This window comes from Callorhinus ursinus, unplaced genomic scaffold, assembly GCF_003265705.2.
Source record: "Callorhinus ursinus isolate GAN/ISIS: 27379988/994484 unplaced genomic scaffold, GSC_fseal_2.0 scaffold10, whole genome shotgun sequence".
Taxonomy (NCBI): Eukaryota; Metazoa; Chordata; class Mammalia; order Carnivora; family Otariidae; genus Callorhinus; species Callorhinus ursinus.
In genome coordinates this window covers 38,324,555-38,350,119 of record NW_027397072.1, presented here as the reverse complement: position 1 = coordinate 38,350,119, position 25,565 = coordinate 38,324,555, and the positions used below count along the sequence as shown (strand labels likewise).

The 25,565-nt window shown below is 58.0% G+C and overlaps 1 protein-coding gene and 1 long non-coding RNA gene across 4 annotated transcripts in view; both read right to left on the bottom strand.

Moving 5' to 3' along the window:
* Window positions 1-3,217: 3,217 nt before the first annotated feature.
* On the bottom strand, window positions 3,218-5,713 carry LOC112821048 (uncharacterized). The gene is made up of 2 exons (XR_003207331.2): window positions 3,750-5,713; window positions 3,218-3,628 (listed from the first exon to the last, which is right to left on the bottom strand). It is a non-coding gene; the product is annotated as an uncharacterized lncRNA (long non-coding RNA).
* Window positions 5,714-6,998: 1,285 nt separating this feature from the next.
* Window positions 6,999-25,565, bottom strand: part of PSD4 (pleckstrin and Sec7 domain containing 4) — a 34,232-nt gene continuing 15,665 nt past the window's right edge. For 2 of the 3 annotated variants that reach the window (XM_073897415.1, XM_025868222.2), the window contains exons 2-17: window positions 21,697-22,742; window positions 20,504-20,629; window positions 20,155-20,233; window positions 19,301-19,661; window positions 16,425-16,601; window positions 15,898-15,978; window positions 15,640-15,752; window positions 15,344-15,402; window positions 15,084-15,173; window positions 13,946-13,989; window positions 13,390-13,550; window positions 12,261-12,331; window positions 11,976-12,142; window positions 11,287-11,431; window positions 10,893-11,036; window positions 6,999-9,309 (exon numbers count right to left, since the gene is read on the bottom strand). In XM_073897415.1, coding sequence (XP_073753516.1) covers window positions 9,052-9,309; window positions 10,893-11,036; window positions 11,287-11,431; window positions 11,976-12,142; window positions 12,261-12,331; window positions 13,390-13,550; window positions 13,946-13,989; window positions 15,084-15,173; window positions 15,344-15,402; window positions 15,640-15,752; window positions 15,898-15,978; window positions 16,425-16,601; window positions 19,301-19,661; window positions 20,155-20,233; window positions 20,504-20,629; window positions 21,697-22,620 — 3,000 coding nt within the window. In that variant the 5' untranslated portion in view covers window positions 22,621-22,742 and the 3' untranslated portion in view covers window positions 6,999-9,051. The remainder of the gene's footprint in view (window positions 9,310-10,892; window positions 11,037-11,286; window positions 11,432-11,975; window positions 12,143-12,260; window positions 12,332-13,389; window positions 13,551-13,945; window positions 13,990-15,083; window positions 15,174-15,343; window positions 15,403-15,639; window positions 15,753-15,897; window positions 15,979-16,424; window positions 16,602-19,300; window positions 19,662-20,154; window positions 20,234-20,503; window positions 20,630-21,696; window positions 22,743-25,565) is intronic. The other variant, XM_025868223.2, reaches the window with a different exon arrangement.

The window sequence follows — 25,565 nt, the reverse complement described above, 5'->3', positions numbered from 1 at the left end:
CCCGCGGGAGGCCGCGCCGGCCCCTGGAGTGAGCCGGGAGCAGCCATGTGCTCAGAACTCATTAGGGATAAATCAAACCAGTACCAGCATGAAGCCAACACCCTCCCCCCCCCCCCCCCCCGCGCCTCGGGTCCCCACCCCCTCCGAGACCCCCTACTACCACCACCTCCTCCTCCTCCTCCGCAGCCCAGGCCCCCTCCCCCACGCCAGGGAGCTGCGCCCACCGCACACACAACCGCACACTCAGCCTGCCGCCCACTCCAGGAGTGGGCCTCCAACGGGAGCCCTGTTCCTTCGCAAATAAATCCTGGTTGTCTGGTTTTTGTTTGTTTGCTTTGGGGAGGGGGTACTGGTAGCAAGCCTAACTCCCCGGCCCCCAGGCATACAGCCCCTGCAGCCTTGCCCGGAGCATGGCCCTGGAGCTCACGTTCAGGCCCTCTCATCTTCCCACCACCATGGCGCCTTCTTTCCAGGCCTGCCCCTGCCTCCCAGGAGCCCCCCCCCCCACTTCCCGGCCACATCGGCTCCCCCACATACATCCCCCTGGGGAGATGAGAGCACCCCGGGGGGCCCAGCCCAGGGAGTATGGCCAGAAGGTTCCTTGGGCCCGATCCCTCACTCTACCGGCGGCCCAGGGGACTTCACCGCAGCAGGACACAAATCCACAAATCGTCCACAAAAGGGTGAGCTTAGGCTGAATGCGCTAAGTGGAAACTCATTTCCCCACCAAAGGAAGAAGGGAGGAGAAAGAAAAGCTTAAGAAAGAAGGAGGGGGACGGGACAGGTGAAACTAGATGTTGGTGGCAGAGAGGGGGCTGCTCTGCCCGCCGTTCTGGGGACTGAATTTGAGGAGTACCGGAACCTGCTGGTTCTTGTCAGCAGAACCAGGCCCCTGATCATCACCTTTGTTTCTCCCACGCCTCCCCTAGGGAGAGGGGCCAGTGATGTAGCTAAGGAGCCCGGAGCTGGGGTGTGGGCCTCTGACTCCGCCTCATCACCTCCCCACTGGAGACCCCAGGGGACTCCAGTTTCCTCAGCTGTAAAATGCATGGCATGGGCCATGATGTCCAGCCCTAACACTGTGGTTCAATAGTTGCCTGGGTCAGTGAAAGGCATTCCCAGCCTCATCTGACTGGTTCAGGTATGAAGCCTCTTTCTCCCCAATTCTGCAGGTAATTTTCCGTTGAACACCAAAGGAAACACCATATTGCCATATTTGGAATCAGGTCTCTGTCGGGGTGGGGTGGAGTGGCTTCTGGTGCCCCACTCACACAGGGTGCTGGGGCCCTGCCTCTGCTGGTGGAGCTAAGCCAGGCTTCCAAAGGGTTCCAGGACTGGGGCAGAAACCAGAGGGTAGGCTAAGGTGCCACAGTTAATAGAGGCGGGGGCGGGAAAAATCTCCTGAGCTCTCACACTCGCTGACAAGTTCATCCGGGGGTCTCTCACGAACCACCTACTGCGCGTGCCAGACTCAGTGACAGGCACTAAGCAGAGAACACCACCATCCACCACCCCCACCCCCAGATCCCTCCGAACTTAGAAATGAGACTTTGATGAAAGTCCCTACAATACAAGGTGGGAAAGTGATGAAGGCCGTGAGAGAGGAGATGTAAAGCGCTTTCAGGTTTCAGATAATATTTGCAAAATCCTTCCTGTCCCTCCCAGGCCTTTCTCTGGCATCCCTGTCTTCAAGCAGCTACCAGGAACACCAAACGCAAACCCTACACCCCCCTGGGGCCTAAAAGCCAGACCTCAATCCCCAGAAAAGGGCTGTTCCCCTGTGCGTGTGTTCCCAGGAGGGAGAAGGAGGGTGCTAGGTGAGGGGCAGGCAAAACGTAAGCCACCTTTCCCAAACACCCTCTCACTCCACTCCAGCCTCGCCTGCCACTAGTCAGGAGCCTGGGACCTGAAGCCCTGGGTTTTTCTTGGAGCTGCTTCTCTGTTCCTGCAACGGGGCCAGGGAGGGAAGGGGAAGAGGGGGCTCAGGGCCTGAACCAGCTGGGCAGGTGCCCCTCCCTGTGTGGGCTTGGCTGGTCCCCCCTTCGTCCCATCTCAATACCTGCCCCTCCCCAGCTCAGCAAGGCTGGGGCCCAGGACGAGCAGAGGGGAAGGGCGGAGGGAGAGGTGTGGAGGGTGGGAAATGGACACAGGAGAGCGGGGAGAGGGTACATGGGGACAGAGACTCCAACGGGCTGTGAGTTCTGGGTCCTTGGGTTCTTCTTTCCCATAAGCTCCTGCTAAGTGGTGGTAACAGTGATAGCAGTCTTGGGGGACAGACCTCACCTCCCCGACCCCTTCTCCCCAAGCACATTGCAGCCAAGCCCCACTTGGAGGGTGGAGGGAGGGGCCCATAGGGGCTGTAGCACAATGGTGGGGGGGGCGTCCTAGAAGGGGGAGCAGGTGCCTTCTCTCAGCAGCCGGCCCAGGGTGGGGGTTGGGTGGGGGTGGGCTGAGACCCAGGCCAAGGCTCAGGGCCCATCTGAGCATGTCGCCTGCTAAGGAGGAGCGGAGGCGGGGGAGGGGAGGGCGGGGAGGTGAATAAATAATAGGAAATAAAACTTCATGAAGCAGAAAATAAAAGGCAGATTATACAGATGTGGCAATTTGAAGGATCATTGCCTCTGTCCTCTTTTTAACTGCTGCATCTGGAGTTTTGAAGCAGCTTACCCTCTCCCTCCCTCTGCCACGTCCCCGCCTGGCTGGAGGCCCCCACGGGGCCAAGGCACGAGTGGGGACAGCACCTCCAACCGCTCAGCCGGTGGCGGTCCCTAGCACCATACGAGGCTGCCCGGCCTTGGCTGAGCCTGTGGGGCTGGGGCAGAGGGTGAAGGGGGGGGCGCTGGGTGTTTCGGGGTGAAGCCCTGAGTGAGGTGCGTCTGGGGCTGCGTCTGTGTGAGGAAGGGGAGCATCTGCAAGACAGCAGGGTCTGTGTGAGGACAGGGTTCGTTATGAGGAGTGTGGACAGGGCAGCGATGGCAGGAGGGGACCTGGAAGGTCAGGAACGGAGTGAGGGAGGGCGCCCCTTGCCAAAGGGGGCTTTGGCTGAGGGGTAGCTGGAGGGTGAAGTCTAAATCTCTGTATCTTCCTGCAGGCAGCTTCCTTCTCCCTCTTCATCAAAATTCATTTGTTAAGCTTCAATTTGACACTGTGCCAGGTGCTATATAAACAGACATGGTCCCTGCCCTTAAGGAATTTCCAACCTAAGACACACACACACTGACATTTTGTTTATTTTATTTTAAATATTAATGTATTCCCCACCTTGTTCCAGAGAGGATTTGAGACAGCTCACAGGAAATGCATGCAATAAATTAGGAAAATACAAATAAGAACTGAAGCATGAGGACCACAGAAAATACACAGTGAGTGGTCCTGAGAAGCCACCGTTGAGCTGTAGATCGGCCTTGAGCCTCATGGTGGTGGCCAGGTGGAAGGGTTTCACAGTCCCTTACCTGACTGAGAGTCATCGCTTTTCTGTCCATGTACCTCCTCCAGACCCTGTCCGTGTCACACCAACGGAGACAAAGACGTCAGAAAACCAGAAGCTTCCGCCTGACACCAAAGGTGAGGCAAAGGCCCATTTGGCTCAAATATTCTCATAATCCCGTTGTGTTGCCTCTCAAATCCACTGTCACAGAACCATCACAGAATCATTAATAGAAACGGGGGAGTCAGAAGAGGACAGGTTTAGGGGGACAACACTAAATCCAGTCTTACGTGTAATAAGTAACATCTGTACAGAAACTTACCCGCTCCGGGAAGATTATTGAGGGCCACGTCCCGCCCAGTTAGAACTCCGGGACTGAAATCCAGCACGGAGACCAGAGCTGAAGGTTTATTTACATCAGGAGGCTTTCCCAGAAGCTATCCCGAAGGCCTCCAAAAGCCGCACCTGGGGGGAAGGCTGAGTTCAGGGGTGAGAGCAGCAAGCAGAGGAAAGACAGAAAAGAACGTGTAAGAAGGGGGAAGAACCGGGAGAACGCAGAGGCCAGAAGCCCGGGGCGCGGGGGTACAGTTTCGTGAGCTACACTTTTAGACTGCCGTTGTTGGGCCCTGAGCGGTGGAAACCAACTTGCCCAGCTCCTACCCTTGGGAAGCGTATGTTCTACTGGGAGCAGAGACAGAAAGAAGAGGGAAGGGAATGAGGGGCGAGCAGGGGAAGCGAGGGATGTAGAAAGTTACAGACGTAACTGGGGCAGCAGGGCTCAAGGAAGGCTTCCTGGAGGAGACGGCATCCAGATACAGTTGGTGTCCTCCCCTTCCTGGTACGAGTTGTACTCAGGATTTCTCTGCAGCTGGTCCCAGTCCCCATCCGTTGCGTGATACTGCCTCACCACCACCCCCATCTCAGAAGGTGGACTCTGACTACCCTAAGCCCCTGACCCTAGTGATTGGCTCAGAGAGGGGCACATGGCTCAAAGTGGGCAGCTCAGAGAGACTCTATTCCTGGACTTGAGTTTGAACTTCCCAAGAAGCAGATGGTCTCTATGTGCTAGACTGCCACCAAGAAGAGGGCGATTTGGTAGCTACTGGGGCCATCTTGGGACCATGAGGGCTGCTCCTGCCTCCTAGCCTAGGAGATGGAGCCCAGAAGAACAGAGGGGGGCAAGGCTCAGTGCAGAGCCCTAGTTGAAGCCTCACCTGACCTGGATATAGACTGTCCCATTATGGGAGCGATGAAATGTCCCCCTCCCTTTTTTTTTTTTTTTGCTAAAGCCCATTTGAGTTCAGATTTGTTACTTGCACCTTCCAGGAAGAAGGAAAGCAAAGGCCTTGCTTGCATTCGCAGAACCTAAGCCGGGCCCCAAGGAGGGGAGGGTGCATGTGGTAAGACCAGCAAGGCCGTGGACTAATAGCTAACTTGCTAGGCTTTCCTTCGGTGCCAGGCATTGTTCCGAGATGTTTATGTGCATAATTTTACTTATTCTTCACAAGGACCCTGTGAGGTAAATAGCATTATTATCCCCATTGGATAAAGAAGCAAACCGAAGTACAAGAGGCTAGGTAACTGGCCTGCAGTCAGCTAGAAAAGGGACCGCTGGGACTTGATACCAGGCAGTCCGACTCCCGGTCCCGGCTGCTGAGACCAGATCACGCTGGGCCTTGTGCAGGGCCAGACAGGTCTCTGGGTCAAAGGTCGCTGAGAGGTGAGGGACATGAAGGCTGAGAAGACATTGGATTTGAGGCTTAAGGCTCACCAGTGGCCCTTCTGGTGTGTCCCCGTTTCAGGGAAGGGTAGAGCAGAAGCCAGTTTGCAAGGTGTGAATGGGAGCCAGGTGTGAATGGAGAGAAACAGCTGGCAAAGACCACACATCTGTGGGTCTCAGCTACAGGAAGCGAAGAGTCACATGCAGGTTTTTCTGTTCCTTTTTCCTCGCGAGGGTGATATACTGGAAGTTGTTTGCAAGGGATAAGGAAGGGGGTAGAAAGTAGGCCCAAAGACCCAGAGGGTACCCCCGAGGGAGAGAGGTCATGGTAGGCAGGAGAAGCAGGGGTGGTGTGTGGTCTCGGGGAGGAGGTCAGTCCCAGGAATGCAGTGAGCACCTCTTCTTATAGCGAAGGGAGGAGGAAGGGACAGGTGAAGGTGTGAGCCACGTTTAGACGCAAGGGGGCAGAGACATCCAGGAAAGCTGGCAGAGGGGCGGTGGGGAAGAGGCCTGGTGGAGAGTGTGGCATTCAGGAAAGCCATAAGTATGTGCGAATATGTGCCGGCATGTGCGTCGGGGGGAGGGCGGTAAGGGAGGGAGAAGGGCCAGAAGGGGGATTGCCAGGTTTTCCTGTTTCCAGGCCATTGGCTTCCCCCCCCTTTTCATTTTTTTTTTATTTTAGACTTACAGAAAAGTTGCACAGGTTGTATAGAGGGTCTCCAGGCCTTATTCTGACTCTACCTATTGGCCTTATTGACTCAAGTCATTTCTTAAAGCAAGACTCCCAGGCTGACTGCCTCCCAAGCCATGAGCCTGTGCCTCTCCGGCTGGTACAGCTCACTCGGTGGCAGGAGAGGTCCTGTGTGACCAGGCCCTAACCCCCCCCCTACTGCCACGTTTCCCTTGCCCACCCCCCCCCCAGTCCTGCAGCCCAGCTCCTTCAAATATAGCCCGCCTGTTGTTGCCATCGGACTCTGAACCCCAAAAGGAAAGGACCCAAGCCCTGGGCCTCAGCGGCCTTTTACTCTTTTCTGGTGCCTGGCAAACAACCAACAAATGAATGTTATCAGCAGAAAGCCACACAAAACAGAGATGCCGGGAGACCAGGAAGAGGTTACATCTGGGGTATCACCTGGGTCATGGTAGGCCCAGGGCCCTGGAGGCTGAGCCCCCCTAGGAGGGAACGAAGGAACCAAAGACAAACTTCAGCCAGCCTTACAGGGCCTGAGCTCATCACCAAGAACCTGTGCCTGTCCCATCGTCTGCAAAGAGATGCACCAACCCACTTCCCAGATGGGAAAGAAAGTGAGGGTGGACACAAGGTCAGACAGAGGCCTGTGGGTCAGATCTGCCCCAAACCTCAGGACTGGGACTGGGAGCTCACTCATTTTTCACTTTTGTGGGGACAATTCTTTGGGGAACTCTAGGCTGCTCCCATATGGCTCCAGAAACCCTTTTTCCTGTCCATCTGCAGGAAGATGTCAAAAGAGTCGCAACCGTTTGCAAGGCTGACTTCTCCAGAAGGTGGGAGGCCTGGCCTGGACCCCTGTGGGTTTAGGAAAGTGGAAGGTCCTGGTTCTGCTGATGGTTGGGAACAAAGAGACTTAACTTCCTCTTCTTCAGGGAGCGGAGCTCTGCAGCTGGACACCCGGGCCCCACAAACTTGAAAGATACAAGCCCGCCCCCTAGCGGTCACATGTCAGAACTGCAGCCTAACTACGCAGTCTGCAAGCTGTGCCAGGTGGCGCCCTGCAGCCCGGATCTCTCGGAAGGCTTCAGGTGCCCTGGTGAAAGACAGGTGCCAGTTCCACACGAGCAAAGCAGCATCGAAGTGCCACATACATGCACAAATGCAGACAAACCTCCACCTTTTATTCTGGTTTTAGAAATATGGATACATGTTCAGTGAGATCAAATAACCCACTCAAGGCCAAGCTTGTGTCAGTCCTGGGGCAAGTCACATCAACCTGATGCTAGGTTTTCACCTATTAACTGCACATCAGTGACCCAAGCTGCTTTAAAAATATATATCCGTGCCCCTGACCCAGATCTACTGAATCCGAATCCCTGAGCAAAGGGTGGGAATGTGTCTTCAGCATGTCTCCCCAGCAAGATGAAGTGTGCCTCCATATGAAAGCAAGGAACCAGAGAACAGGATTGTTACCTCCGGGAGGCCAGAGATGTGTTTCAGTCATTCTGGAATGCCCTCGTCCTGGCCCATAAAAAGTGGTCAATATTATTTGTGAAATGAATGAATGAACAAATGAGTGGATGAACAAATGACTGAGGCCCCCTGAGGCTCTGACAGTCTACGCGCGCAGTGCTCCACACACACACACGCATGCACACACACCCCTACACAGGCACATAGACCCGCATAGGCACAGATGCGCCCGGGGGGGGGGGACACCCAGCCTGGCCCCCTGCAGGTGGCTCCAGCTGCGCACATCTGCCTGACCCTCCCTTCCTGACACATTTGTGCACACCTCCTTCTTCACTGGCCTTCATGTATTGTGTACCCACTGGGTACCCGGCCCGGCCCTGAGCCCTGGCCAGACACCCCTTGTGGTCCCCAAGGGCCAGCCCCACTTGGTGGCGTTCCAGACCCCAGGGCTGGCTTCCAGCACAGATGGGAGGAGAGGGGCCCTGGCAGGAAGGCTGGAGAGCAGTGCGTCAGCCAGCAGGCTGCAGACAGGCAGCAGCGGCCCTCTTGGCGGGCAGCCTGCTCGCACACTTGGCTGAACAGAGACAATGGTGGCTGCTTCGCCAACCCAGCCTCCTTCCCACAGGCAGAGCCTGAGGTCCGTGAGTGTCCGGAACCTCCCCCAGAGCCCAGCTGGGAGGCAGCCAGAGGGCAGCACAGGGGGACTGCCCAGGAAGGGCAGCAAAGCCCCCTGAGAGCTGGTGGGGAGGAAGGGGGGTCTGGAAGGTGCCCTGGTGCCCCTCCTTGGGAATGCAACTTTATGGGATGGGGTGTGTGGGAGGGAGCCAGCCTTCTACCTGGCTCTCCCAGGTCTCAGACCAGCTCCTTCCAAGAGAGACCTCAGGGGATGTATCACGGCCTCTCGCCTCTCGGCCTCTCCCAGGGGTCCGAACCTGGAGGACCTCCTTCCCTGCTCTGGGGAAACAAAGGCCCCTTGTTCCCAGGGCTCTCCATGGAGCTCTGGAGGCCCCAACCCCTTCTGGCCCTCACTGACCACCAAGGGCTCTGCTCTGAGGATTAGCAATTGGGTGTGTGAGGTGGGGCCTCTCTCATCTGCCCTGGGTGCGTGGATGATTGTAGGGAGAAAGGACACAAAGGCCCAGGGCCCCAGAGTCAGCCTCACCAAGTTTATCCTCGAAGCCCCCCCCCCCCAAGGCCTACCTGTCAGGGGGCGGGGTCGAGCCACCCCGCTCTCTCAGTCACCTGAGGCTGGCTGGGGTCTCCCAGGACCTCTCACTGCAGGTCACCTGACTCCCAGAGCAAAACCATCCTCAGGGCTGTGGCTCCCCTGGCTTGACTGCCCAGAGGCTTCCATTGCCCCAGCCTCCCTTCTGGAAGCTCAGGGCCCGCGGGTGCTCGGATTCTCAAATAAGCGCCGAGCTGCCCCCAGGCCCAAGAAATGTGGCCACTCTGGATTGTGGAAGGGGGGAGGGTGACATGGGAGTGCAGCCAAACCCTTGACCTCTGTCCTCCCTTGGGAGTGAGCAGGGACTGGGGCAGCTGGGGCTGCCGTGGGGGTCGGCACAGCAGTATTAGGAAAGCTCCAGTGAGGACTGCAGAGAAACAGGGCCTGTCCTTCAGCGGGAAAGGGGAGGGCCTCATCCCCCAACACGGACCCTGAAACAAGGCTCCTCCATGGGGTCTCATCTCAGGTCCCCCCCCTCCGAACACAGGGCCAGAGTCCATGTGGTGGTGCCAGCTTCAGAGCTGATTGCGGTTCCTCTTGGGTATGATCTTCCGGTAAGTTCTGCGCTCTGAGATGTTGCGCTTCACCTTGGCTGTGGTGGGGGCCTCTTCCTGGTGCAGGGAGGGGCTGGAGTGGGACTTCTTCAGGCTGGGCTTGGGCTCCTGAGTGCCTCCGGCTTCCCTCTGCAGCTGCTCTTCCCACAGGTCCAGGTCATCCGAGGGGCAGTGCAGACGGGCCACCAGCAGCTGCACGTAGGTCTCGTAGCGGCTTTTCTGCAACACACGGGCCCCACCCCTTAGCGCCACCCCAGCTCCAGGGCGGGAGGAGGCCGGAATCACGAGGGGCAGACTGCTCCCATGTGTACAAAGCTCTGGTGGTAAAGATTTCTGCAGAAAGAGGACTGGACCAACAGCCAACGTCTGTACTGAGCCTGAGCCAGCTGACTGTGCAGAACACGGGAGCCACATCGGTGCCCGACCCCTGCAGTTATCTGGACAGTATTATAAGCAGCCCAGCCCTGTTCTAACAGCCACCACCCTGTAGTGCTGTAACTAACGTCTCCAGAACATGTTACATCCCTGAGACACTAAGAGATCCATAACCCACTAGGCCTGATCTGTGCGGCACTGCACACAAACAGCTCACATCTGTACTGAAGCCTAATTGAGTCTGAATAGCATTTTAACAATTGGCATCTGGAGAGCGGGATGCTAACCACCTTCATCTGTTTAACACTCCAAAGGCCTCCGTAACTAGCAGCCTTCGGATACGGGTCCCAGTGTATTAAGTGCATGCTCATCCTCCACCCCACCAGATTCTCATCCCAGCCCGGGTGGCTGGGTGGCCCAGGAATCACTGTCTCCACTTTATAAGGAGGGGAATGGGGTCTAGGGAGGGGCAGGGGCTTGCTACAGGTTGCAGCTGCGCATGGGCAGGAAGAGGCTAGAATTCTGCAGGCAGAGCTGGGTCCTGTCACCCCAGGGCCCCTGCGAAGCAGTGTACCGACGGCTGAGGATGCACCTAACAAGCCAAGGGATGGGCCACAAAGGCAGGGAGGGGGCAGCACGAGGCCCCGCAAACACAGCCCGGGGATGACACGGACGCTCCCTTCTCTGGTCTCCACCTCTGGATGGCTCTGACCCCCTCTGTTCTCATACTGCCCCTCACCTACCCCTCCTGCTTCAGGTCCCAGAACATGCGCACTGACCAGAGGCGTAAGATGTAAGGGGGTGGGGGGTCAGCGGGGGGGGGGCGGTCAGGGGATAAAACAGTGCGGCATCGATCAGAGGGCTAAAAAGGTCCTTAGTTAAGACTATAAATGAGGCACGGCCCTGACTGGAGTAGGATATGAATTCATCAGGTTTGGACAAGTTGTTTAATATCTCCTTGCCTGTTTCCTCATCTGTAAAGTGGGGATAACGGTCCCTACCCCAGAGTTGTTAGACAACTAAACAAGATAATACAGGCAAGTAAGACAAACTCCATAAATACTGCCTATTAGTACTAGGTAGGTATTAGGGTAAATAATTCAACTAAAATACCGTTTCTACCTGCAATTTAGGTAAAGCCAAATACAGTATACTCTTAGGTGAAAGTGACAAAACGTCCCCTGTGAGTGTTTCCAGACAAGCACCTTCTAGGTACCCCAGGACAAGAAGTGAAGGGGTCTGAGTGCTCACGGACACGCACACTTTGTGCAAGCCACTGCACGGGAGAGCGCACACAGGGCCTCCCGCAGCCCTGAGCGGCCCCAGGAACGAAGGCTGCAAGGCCGGATGCGGCCACGAGAGGGCGGCAGAGGGCCCGGCCGAGGGGGCGGGAGAGAGCAGGGAGGGCGGAGACTCCGGAGCCTGACCTCATACTCCAGGTACTCCTTCCTCAAGCGGTACTCCTCCAGCTCCCGGCTGCGGCCCCGCCGTTCCGGTAAGTTCCTCTGCAGATCCAGCAGGTCGTCGGAGGCAGCGTCCAGGCAGTTCTCGTGGGATCGATGCTGCTCCTCCTGGGAGCGGGAGGCGGAGGGGGAAGCTGTCCCACCGCACCCCGCTCCGTTCCCGGCCCCAGGTGTGCAGCCCACCACAAACCCCTCTTGGTTCCTGCACCGAGGTGTGCAGCCCACACATCCTCCCTTCGTTCCCAGGCCCAGGTGCGCACCGCACCCCTCTCCCGGTTCCTAGGCCAGGTGCGCAGCCATCTCCCACCTCCCATCTCCCACCTCGTCCCCCGGGCCCGGGCAGTCCCCTTCCCCTTACCAGGGAGCTCTGGGCCGGGCCCACAGGCAGGATGGGCCGGACGAATCTGCGCTGGGAGCCCACCGCGGCGGGGAAGGGCGGCGCTGAGTGCGTGGCGGCCGCCAGGTTGATGCGCGCAATCCAGGAACTCATCTCCTTCGCAGTGCTGAGGGCAGAGGAGGCCGTCAGACCCCAAGGTGACTGAGCCGGCCCTGCCCCTCTCCCCACAACCTCCTGTGGTCTGCACAGCCTTCCAGACTCTCAGTACCCAGCGCCTCAAAAAGCCAGAAGCCCGGCCACCAGTCGAGGTGGTTGACCTCTGCCGGTGGTTTTTATCATCCGTCAAAGAGGAAAATCTAGGAAGGCAACAGATTTTAGATCTAAGGCAAAAAATAAATAAATAAATTAATTAAATTAAATTAAAAAAATAAAAATCAATTGCTAGAGGCTTCCTGGAATCCTAGGTTAGGAAGTAGGAGGGTGGATGGCGGGGGTGGGGGGGGTGCCCCTCCACCAGGGAAGAGGCGCTGCAGTGGCAAAGTGGGTGGGGTCAGGGGAGCAGGTGCAGGACGCCTAGGACCCCTGCCAGCCGCAGCATTCTCCTGCTCCCACCAGGGCCCCGGCCAGCAGCCATCAGAGAGTGGTGAGCAAGGGACCAGGGACAAGAGAGCCAGAGCCTTGCTGCTGGTCTGTCCCCCCCGGGGACTTACGGAGCCTGGAAGAGATAGAGGCGCCAGTCGGCAGTCCGCAACTGGAAGACGTGTGGCTTCTTGGTGTAATGGGTGGCCGGCGTGGCCAGCGAGTGGTGCACCCCCACGGGCTCGTCCACCATCTGTCCCACCAAACTCTCCCCTGCAGGGGGGCAGTGGTCCTCTCCCTGCCACAGGGCACAGGGGCTCAGAAAAGAGGTGATCACAGGGGCCTGCCCTCCAAACCATTCTGGGCCTTTCCCTGTTCCCCACCCTGCCTGTCAGGGCTGTGCACCCCCTTCCTACCTTCAGGAAGTAGAGGACCATCCCTCGAAGCAAGGTGTGGAACATCTTCCAGCCGCGCTTGCCCCACGGCGCTGCCCCAGGAGCAGAACACACAGAGGTGGTGGCACCCCAACCAGACTCAGACACACGTGGTCCCCTCTCCCCACCAACTCAGTCCCTCCCCAGGTGCATGTAAACACGCAGCGGCATACCAACACCACAAAACAATCAGGAACAAGCAGGTGCCATGCCTCACACCCAGGCAGTCGTGCGCAGACCCCACAAACAACAACAAAAGCAGATGTCCATACCAACTGTCCCCTTTCCAAACACTCCCACACCGAAGCACGGTGCCACCAGACGTCTTTCTGGTCCCGTCCAGAGAGGCACAGGGGCTTAGGTCCTCTTGCAGAAGAAGGCTGGCTTCCCTGGAGTCACCTTCCAGCCTTGCTCAGGCCCTGTGGCTTCTGGCGGCCAAGTGCTAGTTCCCTGGCCGGTCGCTGAACCCTGTCCTCTCCAGCCAGGGTCCCATTACTGCTCCGGTCCTGGCGCTGCCCTGCTCTAAAGTCTCCACCTGTCTGCGGAGCGAGGCCAAACGCACCTCCTGCCGTCCCGTCACCCACCCCCTGTTCCCCGCCGACTCCGCCTGCTCCTTTGTCTGAGAGGGATGCCCTCTGGCCTCTTGTCTTCCAAGGTTCAGCTCAGATACCATCATTTCCCAGAAGGCTCACCCATCCCTGTCCCCCACATCTCACCCCCCAAACCAAACCAAAACCTAGCCCTCCTCCACAGCCCCGTACTTGATCTCACCCTCCCTACACCCCTCAGCCATTTCCACCTTTTATCCCAGACACTGATGTGCTCATCTAACCTCCCCCTTACCATGGGGGGCTGGGGGGCAGGGAGTACCTAGGTCTGTCTTGTCTCTGCACCCCCACTCCCTGGCGTTCTAGCCGGCGCCCAGCACATGGTCACCATCAAGGAAGGAACACAGGCTGCCAGTCCTTGACCCGTGCCATCTTTCTGCACGCCGGCGCACACGTCAGCCCGCGGCCCTGTGCCGAGCCACTCTGCACGCCCGCACGCACGTCCACACGCGGGTTCGGCGGCGAACACAAGCTCCCCACACAGCAGGGCAGCAGACACTCACTCTTCTTGCCATCCGCATCGTGATGCATCTTCCGAGCCAGGATGCCCTGCTTGTAGGTGGGCGCCGTGGGGCTCTGGGCCAGCCGGAGGAAGGGGTTGCTCATCTTGCCAGTGGGGGGAGACACCTGGGCCTTCTCTGCTCGGCCTGCGTCTTCTTCATCCCTGGACATCAGAGAATCAGGCTGGGGGGTACTGACTGGGCAAAGGCTACTAGGAGGAGCCCACGGCCTCAGCGCCCTCCACCCTCTCTCTCTCTTGCTGGGGAGCCATACCCCAGGACCCCCTAAAAGGAGTCCTTCAAAGCCAGCCCATCCATTCCTGTCATCCCCACCCCCCACAGCCCCTGGCTTCTCCAGGTGTTGCCTGGACTCCTCTACCCTCTTGGAGACTCACCCAGGGTCCGGCCTCTGGCTGCATCCCACTCAGAGGGGAGCACTGTCCAGGCCCCCCTGCCTCCCCCGGGCTCCTCTGACTCTCAGGTGGGCGGGTGGAGGGAGGACAGGCCCAGAGACAGGGGAGGGGAGCGGGGAGTGGAGGGAAGGGAGACTCTCACTTACACGGCCCATTCAAGCTTCTCACTTCGGATAGACCAGTAGAGGGCCTAGAACAGAAGCACACAGTGGGCAGGGAGCCTCGGCCCCGTGGGGCCCGGACTCTGCCCGGCAGAGGCAGGACAGGGGCAAGCTGCGGTCTGCCTCTTCCACCCCCAGCACAGCTGCCCTTCCTCCTCGAGCAGGAAGCAGCGCACGCGTGCATCCATGTGCCCGTGCGTGCGACCGTTTACGGAGCGCTCACCACGTGCCAGGCACCATGCCCGACGCTACAGACAGGATGAGCAAAGCAATCCTAGTCCCGACCCAAGCTTAGGGAGGGAGGCCCGAGCTAGTTCTCCTGGAAAGTACATGAATCATCCAGTACCATCCCGCCCAGAGGGATCTGAGCGCAGGGACAGGGGACAAACAGGGGCAACAAATGGATGGTGAAGGAATGAGTAAGCGAGGTGCTGGGACTCTGAAAGGACCTAACAAAGGGTATTCATGGCCGTGCACCTCGCTTGCCTTCATAGTCCTGGCAGTGCCTCGCGGGGTGCCGGGCACACAGCAAGAGTTCCAGAAATGTTCCCCACACAGACAAAAGAACCAGGGCATCACTGCGTGTGAAAAGCCTGCTGTGTGCCCCGCGCCATGCTAGGCCCCTGGCAACCTTTATTTCATTGTGAGCGCCACACTGTAAAGTGGGTGCTACCCCAGGAGGAACTCGAGCAAGCTGCCCAAGACGAGAATTCAAACCCCAGAACATCCGGCTCCTCAGTCTTAGACTTACTGCCACTTAAAGCCCTGCCCTTTGTTCGTTCCGAGAACCCAAAACCCCAGTGCGTCTCAGATTCCCCATGCCTCAGAATCACCTGGAAACTCCAGAGAACATTTTAGGGGGTCCCAGCCCCAGAGATTCTAATTCAGTAGGGTCCAAGGCAGGGGGCCTACGAATTCACACAAGCCAACAAGTTCCATGGTGCTGCTGCTGGCGAGGACGCACACTCTAGTACCTTCCACGAACAGGCCGTGGCCTACCAAGGGCACGGCAGCAGAGCCAGGCCCGGGCTGAGCATCGCCCGCCCCCCCCCCCCCGGGGGACAAGGAGCTACAGAGGTAGCCCCGGCATCACGAGCCCAGGGGGCAGCCCCCTGTGCCTTACCTTCAGCAGCTCCTTCGGGAAGTTCCCGCCGTCCCGCAGGCCGTTCAGGTTGGTTATGAATTCCTGGTAGCTCATGCTCTTCCCAATGTTCTGTGGCCATTGGGAGAGGTGGGGCAGCAGGCACACACTCCCCACCCGTAGAAAATAACCCCCCTGTTGGCCACTCTGAGACCTGCTCCAGTCCTCCAGCCCTACCTCCCCCGGAGCCCTTCTGTGACCCTATCCCAGGCCCCTGGCCTCAAGCTCCCCCGCCCCCTCACCTGTCCGTGCAGGTCCGTGTTGAGGAGCATGATGGCACAGGTCAAGGTGTGAACGGAATCTGCCCCGGCGGGAGGCGAGTACAGAGAAAGCTCGTTAGACCCGGGATTCCTGCCTTTCCACTGGCCACGCTGGGCAGGGTGACCCCAGAGGCTTCTGGTCCTCCACAGTCCCCCGAACACACCCAGGAGCCGCTACGCAGAGCCCCCCCCCCCCCCCCGGGTGGCACTCCAGTGCCATCCCTCTCCCAGGCACCCCAGCGCGCCCTGCCCTGCCCTCGGGGCCCAGCCCTCCCTACCTGCGGAGGAGAAGGCCCCGGGATTGCAGTCATGGAAGCGTTTGGAGAACTGGTAGAGGATTCGCTCTCGCTCCTGAGTCTCCCCGCTGAGCACCAAGGCCTGGAGGAAGACCCTGGAAGGAAGGCCAGAGTCCAGGCCAGAGCCCGGGCTGGGGCAGCCAGCAGGCTCCAGAGCCGGGGGCCAATCAGATTCTGGCCTCACCGGGGCTACCACCTCCCAGCCATCCCTCCTCCCCAGAGAGGGCCTGGAGGCCTTACCGGAGGGCTTGATCCAGGCTCTGGCCTCCAAACTGGAAGAAAGACAAATACTCCTCAGCCACGGCCCTACTGAAGTCATTGCTGCGGAAAAGAACCAGGAATGAAGGCCGCATGGGGGCGGGGGGGGGGGGGAGGGGGTCTGGGCTGGAGCCGCGATGCCAGGGGGCCCCAGGGCCTGTGCACATCCCCAGAGGGTGAGAGGGTAAGGGGGCGGCCCAGGTCTGGTCTGCCACGGGCCCCCGTCTACTGCTGAGTGGGGAGGACACGTGGAGTTGGGTGGGGGAGACGAGGTGGCCAGGTCCGGTGGCTCTAGGCAGGGCTCCAGAGTGTGGAGAAGGGGTGACAAGTGGGACTAAGAGGGAGAGGCAGGCGCCACAAGGAGACCGGGGGGGGGGGGGGGGGATGGATTCGGACGGGAACGATGGGATGAAGGTCAGGGATGCGGCGGCCCGTGGACGGAAGTCCGTGGACCACTCTTCCCTCTCCTGACGCAACCTCCAGCCTTGCTCAGGCTCCAAGCCCCTTACTTCTTCTGCAGGTAGGCAGCCACTTCAGACTTGCGGAAGCCTTCCAGGTGATAGAGGCGAGAGGCCAAGTTCCAGGCCACCTTGTCGGTGCTGTTACCATTAGCCAGCTTGTCTCCAGTCTGTGGCCTTTGGCCTTCCTCCAGGGACTGCGCTTGGGGCATGGGGCTCTCGGGAAGCCTGCGAAGGTCCAACAGTGTCCTCAGACTACCACGTGGGATGGACAGGAGGGGTACTGGGTCAGGCGTCCCTCCAGGTCAGTGACAGAAAGGGGGGCTCACAGTCCACACCCAAAACTCAGCAGGGGAGCTGGAGTGCCGGGGTGGTCCCTGACCCGGCCTGGCCTGGCCTGGGCACCGGGAGGATCCAGAGAGGTGGCGCACCTGCCAGGCCAAGCTCAGCGCCCAGCACCTTTGCAGGTAAACCACGAGGACATTCTGAGCCTAGTTCACCTCAGGTGGCAGGTGCAGCCCTTTGAAGACGCCAGTGGTATTGAATCCATCCCCAGGAGGGATGGCATTCGTCCCCCTGAGCCCCACCAGCCACCTGTCTCCCTCACCTGTCCTCCCCTGCTCGTGATGCCCCCTTGCCCCTCCCGGCCCCGGCCCCGGCCCCGGCCCCAGGCTTCCCTCCTAGAGCTGGAGCCAAGGAAGGTGCAAGGGTGAGGGAAGAAGAAGCAGCCAGACTGGCTTCAGGCATGGCCACAGCTGGGGGCTGGGGGGGGGGGTGTCAGAGGTGGCTTCCGACCTCTCCCTTCTCACACCGGCAGCCCTGTGGGGAAGCAAGCCCTCACCTCAGGAGCCCACATGGCGACCAGTTCTTACTATGAACATACACAGGACCAGGCCGCCCCGACACCCAAGGGGAACACTCAGCATGTGATGCTCGGAACTTTGGAAGTCACCAAGCCCAGTCTCTGCCGGACTCTTCCATTTCCCCCGCAACACGACAACCGGGGCTAGGGGATCCTCCTTATCGGAACACTCCAGATCCCAGTGACCACAGTTAGGGCGATGTACAGGTAAGCCACGTCAGCAGAACCTGCAAATGTTCACGGATAGACTGACCACTTATCAAATGAGGCTGCGCTCGACAGCCCCTCTCTCCTAACACGGACCTCCATCTCTGCCCTCGACTGGGCCGTGTCTTCTCCGCTCGTTTCTCCCTGAGGCTCCTGCACACCCAGCGGGGCCGGCACAACAGAGCCCCACTGAAAAGTGACCTACAAATCTCATCCCCCAAAAACATAGGGCTTCATGAAGTCCGTGTCAGTGAGGCCAGAAGATCCCAGGAATCGCAGAAAAGCCAGGGACAAACAAGGGACTGAAGGAGTTAAGTCCAGTGGACAGTTGGAGAGGAGAAAACTAACGACCCGCATGTCACATCTGAAGAGAACTATTGGATCATCAGCTGCGCAAGCCCTAAAATGCTTTTACAGAAATGACCTAGTCGACTAGTGTTGTTTCTAAAATAATATCTAGATGGGGAGTTACTTCTGGGGAAAAAAGTAATGCAGATATCAACTGTCATGGGACTGTGTACTTTAAATGGGTGAACTGTATGGTATGCGAATTATTTCTTCAATGAAGCTGTTATTAAATTAATTGAGCCGTGGGGCCTGCTTGGGATTCTCTCTCTCTCTCCCTCTCTCGGCCTCTCCCCGCTCCAAACAAACAAAAAATAAAAAATTAATTAATTGCAATGAAATGAAATAAAATGAAAAAATAAAATGTGATAAAAATAACCTCTGTGACCTCACTGTGATAGTCAAGCACAAACGAAACATCCCGTTGGACCAGCAAACTCGGGCCAGGAAAATTAATCCAATATTGTGCTGAAAATAAGATTAAACTTATTTATTTATGTAATATTTAGCATCACAGCAAGAAAAGCCCCAATCGAGCCTTTTTTCATTACTTACTATGAACATATGGTTCTCATTTCAGGTGGATTTACTTACTTTTATTTTGGGTTGAATTGACTTTACTTTTGGTATGACGAGCCCTCTCTTCTCAGATCCTGAAAGACTCCCCTGATTCCCAAGCCTCCCAACACCTCCAGAGGCTGTATAGTTTTCCAGATGCATGAGAGACACACACTGCCTGAGGTTCTGTCCCCATCACCCAGTGACACTGACATGGGGGGGGCGACCCTCAAGTTAGTGCAACCCAAACCATCACTGGTTCCTCCCGGCCTCTTTAGGATGTCCCCTCCTCGGCCAGCCAGAGAACAAAACCCCTTTCCTGGGTGGAGGCCCCAGGCACTGACAGCCCCCTGCAGCTTCTGGAGGCAGGCAGACATCTAGGCTGGTTTCCCAGTGGTCCTATTCCTGCCTCTGGCCACAGTTCTGGGGTTATTCGATCCTGCCATGGGCCCCAAGATCCACTTCCTTGGTTCCAGCCAAACTTCCCCTTGGGGTTCTGGCTTCCCCTGAGATCTGAGCCATACCCTTGGCCTAAGGCTCACCAATGGATTTCTCCCAGGCACCTCCTCAAGTTCAAAGCAATGTGTCATCCCCACATCACAAGCTCTGACCTTCCCACTCCCCACCCTGCCTAGCACGATTCCCGTTGTTCCGGGCACATGGCCCTGGTCAGGTCCGCTGAACACCTCCCACCCCTCTCCTGGTGTCCAGGCTCTTGGGGCATGGCCTCAGCACGTGCAAATCCTGCCCCACGTGTCTGTCTGCTTTTGGGTTTCGCGTGCTTTCAGACCCTCCAGTATTGCTCAAAACTGCTGACACCCAGTCATAGAATCCTGGCTTAACAGGTGTTAATATGTTAAATCCCAATGGGCATTTCTCATGCTCCATCCAGACCAGGGTATTCGTAAATGTATCCAAAATTAGAAGCCAGAGAGCTGGTTAGTCGGACACTTACCCTCCTGCAGAGGTCAAGCAAGCGCCAGGCTGGACGGCTCCCGCCTCTGGAGTCCTGGCTGGGCCTTCACTCCAGGCCTCTCCTGCCTCCTCTTTCTCCAGCAAACGTGGCTCTGCCCTATCTGTCTCCAAGAGTGAAGGGTGTGAAGCATCTAGCGTCGGCTCAGGAAGACTGCTGTCCCAGTGGGGACCCCGGGGCTTTGGGCTGCCTTCCCGGGAGAACACGGGGCTGGGCCTGGGGCCAGGGCCTCTGTTCTCAGACTCGGGGCTACTAGGCTCCGGTGATGAGGCTGGGCTCCCCCAGGGGCCAGGAGCCAAGGTGCGCAGAGCAGACTCCTGGAGACACTCAGCATCACTGTCACCTGAGGAAGAGCATGGAGGGAAGCTGACATGGGGCGAGCGGCAGGCTGAGGGCCAAGGGGAAAACCGCCTGGGCTGCCACCTCCACAGGCTCCCTCCCTGGGGCTCCTCCCCCTGGAGCCGGGCAGCGCCGGTCTGTCCCTCCTCTGGCAGGCAGCGGTGGGGACCTCCCACATGCAGAGGCGGCAGGCAGAGGGCTCCCAGAACTCCGGTCTCCAGGCAACCCTGGGGCTCAGGACTTCCTAAACCCCTAAGACCCAGGCATCAGAAATGCTGGGTCTTTGGCACATTTCTTCATTAATTCTATGAAATGAGCATTTTCAAAACCATTGTATGAATGTAGTCACAGGAGAAGCAGGATTTCACCCCTGCTCTGGTTTCAACCTGATACAATGGGACTTCTTAATGATATCTATGGATCCAAGGAGATCTTTGTCCCCACCCAGATCCAAAGCTTCCCACACTCAACTTCCCAGAGCCCATAACAGGTCTCACCTCGGTCCTGGGAGATCAGAGGCACCTGGGGCCAGGAAGGACCCTCTTCTGTCTGCCAGCCTTCCGGGCTGGGCAGGGCCTGTTGAGAGAGGCACAGTATCTCCATGAGCCCTGGAGGCACCGAGAGGGGGAGGGGGACGGGAGAATGACTTTGAGTATCCAGGGCCCCTCCCTCCCTGCTCTCTTCCCACCCAGACAGCAGGGCCCCAGATCAGAGGAGGAATCCTGGATGAGAGAAGACCTGCATCCTAGGGGTGCTGGTGCCCACCCCGAGAATCAAGAAGCACCGGGGCTCACGTTCCTCCATACAGTTGGGGAAGGGGAGGCCGAGAGAGGGTAAGTGACTTGCCCAAGGTTGCACAGGCTGTATGGCAGAGCTGGGATCAGATCCGACTTGTCCCGTTTCCCAGGTCAATGCTTTGTCCACACAGGATGCTGCAAGTGGGACGGGGTCAGGACTGTCTGCCAGAGAAGTCTTAGAGAGAAGGAGGGGCAAGAGGTTTGACCCGAGGGAAACTGTTCTTAGGGCCTTTAATGCACCCCACGAGGCCTCCAGAGTCCCTCATCCATGCCCACTGACTTCTAGTCTTCCCTGCCCCCACCCTCCTCCCTCTGTGGTCCGCAGCACCAGCCCAAGGACGGGCTGTATTATAGGGAGGGTGACAGCGCCCAGGCACTGGGATGGAAGCAGATGCCACTTGCTGTGAGGATGGGGCTCCCAGGCTTCCCTCTGAGGACCCCAAGGGTCCTAGAGCAACAAGGTCGCGAGAATGCACTCTCACGGGACAGAGCCACAATGCCCCGCACTGGACGCCCCAGCCTTCCGGTCAGGGATCTCCAACAGTACCTAGCCGCTCCTGTGACCTTGGGGTCAGGTGGGAGAGCTGTCTAGTTAATGGCTCTTCTGCATTGTTCTTTGGGACCAGAGAGATTAGAAACTTACAGCCCTGCTCTGACATCTTGAGTTTCCTTATCTCTTGAGCAGAGGCCTCCCCTGGGAAAACTATGCGCCCTACCGTCTCCTGTCACTTGTCCCCCGAGCTGGTCCTAGTTGCTATCAAGGACCTCTGCCATTGTCATGCGGCCGGATCTATCGACCCTGGGGAGGGAGGTGCCTGGGTGGGAATGAAAGGGTGAACTCAAAGTAACCAAATGCTGAAATCTCTCAAGAGACCAGACTCTTAAAACAGATACCTCCCTGCTTGGGGCAGAGGTTGCCCTGTTACGGTTGGGAATGTCCCGGAGGTGGGAGGGGTAGAGTCTAAGAATGGCCTGGAACACACTGAAATTGGAGGAGCTGTTTGTTCTCCAAATGTGTCCAGACACAGCCCTCTGGAGCTGGTGAGATAGGGACGTCTGTGGACTCAATGGCCATCATGTTCTGTTGACATCATGGCATTTGTACAATGTCCTGTAATTCTGAAGGCCACACTGGGCCTGCCTTTCTGCTATACTACTTCAGGATTCCGAAAGGCCCTAGCATCTAAAGAGTGTTCTGGGCCCAGGGACCACGGAGAAAGGCCTTTCCAGGGCTTGGCTTACCTCACCCTCCCCCCAGTCAGGAGGTGCTTCAGGGGTCCACTTGGTGGCCTCACCCTCCACAGTCCACGAGAAGGAGTGAGGTTTGTAGGTGGGCACAGGGAATGAAGGCGTGGTGTGTCCGCTGTCATCAGCTGCGCCATCCCCTAAGCCTGGCTCACTGTCCAGTTCCCACAGCACTCCCCCTCCTGGGAGTGGAGGCTCTGGGATCTGGCGACACTGGGGCTCAGGTCTCACATCCGTGCGGGAGTCTGAGAACCCCCAGGAAAAACGAGCTCCAGAAGCACTGGTGTCCGAGCAAGGGCTCTCCAAAAAGAGGGGATTGTCGAAGAATATGCTCTCCTCCTCAGCACCCCACTCCGGGGAGGAGTCTGTCCCTCCCTCCCTTGGCCACACAGAGTGCTGGTTCTCCCCCTCAGGGCCACTGCTGTCTCCCCCTGGGGCCACCTCCACCGGTAACCTGGGGTGGAGGCCTGAGCTCCGGGGGCCTGCGGGGCTGGAGGGGAAAGGGGGGAGCTCCACAGGGGCCGCAGGGAGGCAGCACCTCAGCTCAGCCCTGAGCCCCTCTGTCTTCTCCAGCTCCTCCTCCAGGTCCAGGACACACATTTGGGCCTGCAGGATGCCTGCCCAGAATACCACCTGGGTGGACGTGCTCTGGCTCTGCCTCGGGCTCCCCAGAGGATGGCTGTTCCTGGGTGACCCGGGGGTTGCCGATTTGTGCCTGGGCTCCCCCTGGGATGAGGGCAGAGCATCCGGCCTCTGAGGAGGCTCAGAGGCCCAGGTCTGTTCCCCACGAGGTTCGGGAGGGTCAGGAAGGCTGCACGTTTCCCTCAGGTGTGCTTCTGGGCTGGGCTGCAGGTTGTCTCCCAAATAGAGGTTGAGAAATTCCATGGGCTTGGGGTGTTCAGAGAGTCTGTCGTCACCCATCCTCCAGAGTGCAAGCTGCTCCGGTGCCCCCAGAAGTGTCTGCCTTCACAGTCCCATTGTGTGGATCCGGGGGAGCGCTGGCCCGGGGGAGGGTGGGGGGCAGCGGGGAATCCACGCCTACCCTGCAAGTGCCCAAAGCAAATGTGGGTTAGCGAAGGGCACCCAGCCCCTGGAGGCCCACGTCTTGTGTATCAGACAGGTTTCCGGCCCCGGCTGAGGGGCACGAGCCCTCCACAGCCCTGCCAGGGGTGAGGGGGGCACCATGGATGCTGTCCGCCCCACAACCCCAACTGCTCGCACCACGGCGGCACCTGCTCCAAAGACACCCATCTGTTGGCTGAAGGTGGCCAAGTGGCCTCGCTGAGAGAGATAAACGGGACACACTGGATCTTTCTCTTGGGCATTTGGAACGGAGAATGGAGACCCTGAAGTGGTTGGCGGCAGGAGCGGAAGGTGGACGTTCCTCAGAACAGCACGAAAGCAGTGGCAAGCCGAAAACACACATCAGGCAACGTACGTGGGAGCCAAATAGATACAGACTGGAGGCAAGGAGCCCTGGGGGGCCTCATCCTTCGCTGAGCTATACACTCAGCCGGCGGCCCCCAAGGGCAGGACCCTCAGCCCCTGGGCCTACCCCGCTACACGGGGAGGAGAGGGAGTGGCCGAGCCCACGGGGGCGGCACCACACCTGCTCATACTGCCCAGTGCATGGGCCGCACCAGCACCACATGGATGCGGCCAAGGAATCTTGAAGGGTATTTTCCAGGAGCGCACGTGTCCATCCTCTGCATGTAGACAAGTCACATGGCTCTCTGGGTGGCCCTGAGAACAAGGGCTTGTTTTGAGCCCACGGACACTATGCAACTCCTGACCCGACCCGTTCCCCAATTGGTAGTGGATCCCAGGCCGCTCAGGGTTAAGTGCACGGGCCCTCCCAGCGCAGGTACCCAGTACTGGGTAATGCACCCCTGTGTCCATCACATCTTCTCTGGTTTTCCCTTTGGCCCACTTCCTTCACTCATGTGTTTCCACCCTGAAGTCTTGTGTGTGCTTGTGTGCTGTATTAAACTATTTGGGGGAACAAAGGTATAAAGAAACACACACCTGCTCCCAACTTGTAACCGCCTGCTGCCTACTTATTGGCCTACCATGAGACTCTCGATAAATGGGAACCCCCAGAGCTGCAAAACCGGGGTCAGGTGGGGGGCCTACTGTCCAAACCTATTGCTTAAGGTCACCTGGAAAACATAGCTTGGCACCGTGCCCTCTTTCAGGAGGGCGCCTGACAGAAATGACACAGGACCACCACGAATTTCAGTTTCTTGTTCCTCCTGAGGGCCTCTTCCTAAAAGTCCCTCAGAAATAGAACCCCTTTCTGGACTTTTCCCTCTCTGTCCCAACACCCCCAGTCCACCCTTGGAGCAAGAATCTGTCATTGCTGAACTCGGGCCTCACAATCCCTGGGGAAGGCCCCTGGCCAGCCTTCAGGGCCGCCAAGTTCCTGCAGTGACGGTGGAGAACATACTTTCCCCAAACGTGGGGCTGTTCCTTATTTTTAATCTTGTATTCGGTGCTCTGAATCAAATCGGTGTGCCCTGGTCTCGCCCTTGGCTCTTCTCGGCTAGGTCTCCTAGTTCGGCCTTTGCTCCTTCTTGGTTCTCTGTCTCCACCCCACACCCCAGCCCCCAGTTATAGGCTGAGGATGCACATGCTTTGCTCCCTCAGTCCTCGGCTGGCCCAAGGGGCAATCCCAGAACACCTTCCTCCCCCTAAGCAGCGGTCCGTTTTCTACTCTCCGACCTCTCTGCGTAAGAGAGCTGCCATCATCCTATTTCCCAGGGGGAAGGAGGAGTGAGTCTCGCAACCCACTTGGGCAGTCTGTACTTGGGCAGCCCCTCTGGATCCACACTTCCCTCTCCAGGCCAGTGTGAGAAAGGAAGTGAGATCCCCCCGCTGCAGCCTTCTCGAGCAAGCAGCCCACAGGGTACAGGGAACACTGGGAAGGCAGTTCCACTAGGAGACAGAGGTGGAGGGAAGCACCTTGTTTACAGCTCACTTCCAGACCCCAAGGCCGATGTCCCTTGACCCTCCCCCTCCCTGCCAAGACCTGGTCTATTTGTGCTTAGCTGGCTCCCCTCCCCACACCCCTGCTCTGGTGCTCCTTCCTCCACAGGTCCACACATTGTGAGTGTGTGCCATCCTTAGGAGCACGTCCCTGTGGCCATGAGAGCACTTGGCCTGGATGACATCCGTCCCCCTACCCTCATTAGTGAACTCACTTGATAGGAAAAGTTCAAACGCCAATAAATGGGATGGGAAATGCTAGCTTCGGCCCATGGAAAGGCCATCCTGAAATTTGTATGAGACAAGAGTCCCACGCATTCCTCTTTGCAAATATGTACTTCTAAATAACTCTGTATATGAATTAAGCCCTACCCGTAGGGCTACGGGTAGATGTTCATGACTCTGCTAGGCATCAAAGATCACTGGATGTGCCTTCCCAGAAGAAGCCGGGCATTCCTCAATGGGCTCCAGGGGAAAAAAATCAGAAGCTGTAGCAGTTTTCCAGAGACCAAAAAGGAGAGAGCCGATTTCTGGGGCCTGAGGAGTCTCAAGGGTCCGAGGGAGGTGGGGTGGGGACTGGGGGATGGAGGGAGGAAGCAGACACACAGACAGACCGACTGAGCATTGGGTGGGGGAAGAGGTGTGCGGTTTGGCTAGGCCATGACTCTGAATCAAACTCGACCTGGCTACACCCCACCCCTCACTCTCCGTCTCAGAGCATTTATCCCAGGGTGTGACTGCGGGTGCTTTACCCACATGGTCCTCGTCTGCATCCCCTTCCCAGAACGTGAGCACCAAGAAGAGAGGTTCTTTGTGCTTCTGTTCACCTGTCTCAGTATGGACGTGCTTAAGGACTGTATCAGTTGAGTACGTGTGTTTTA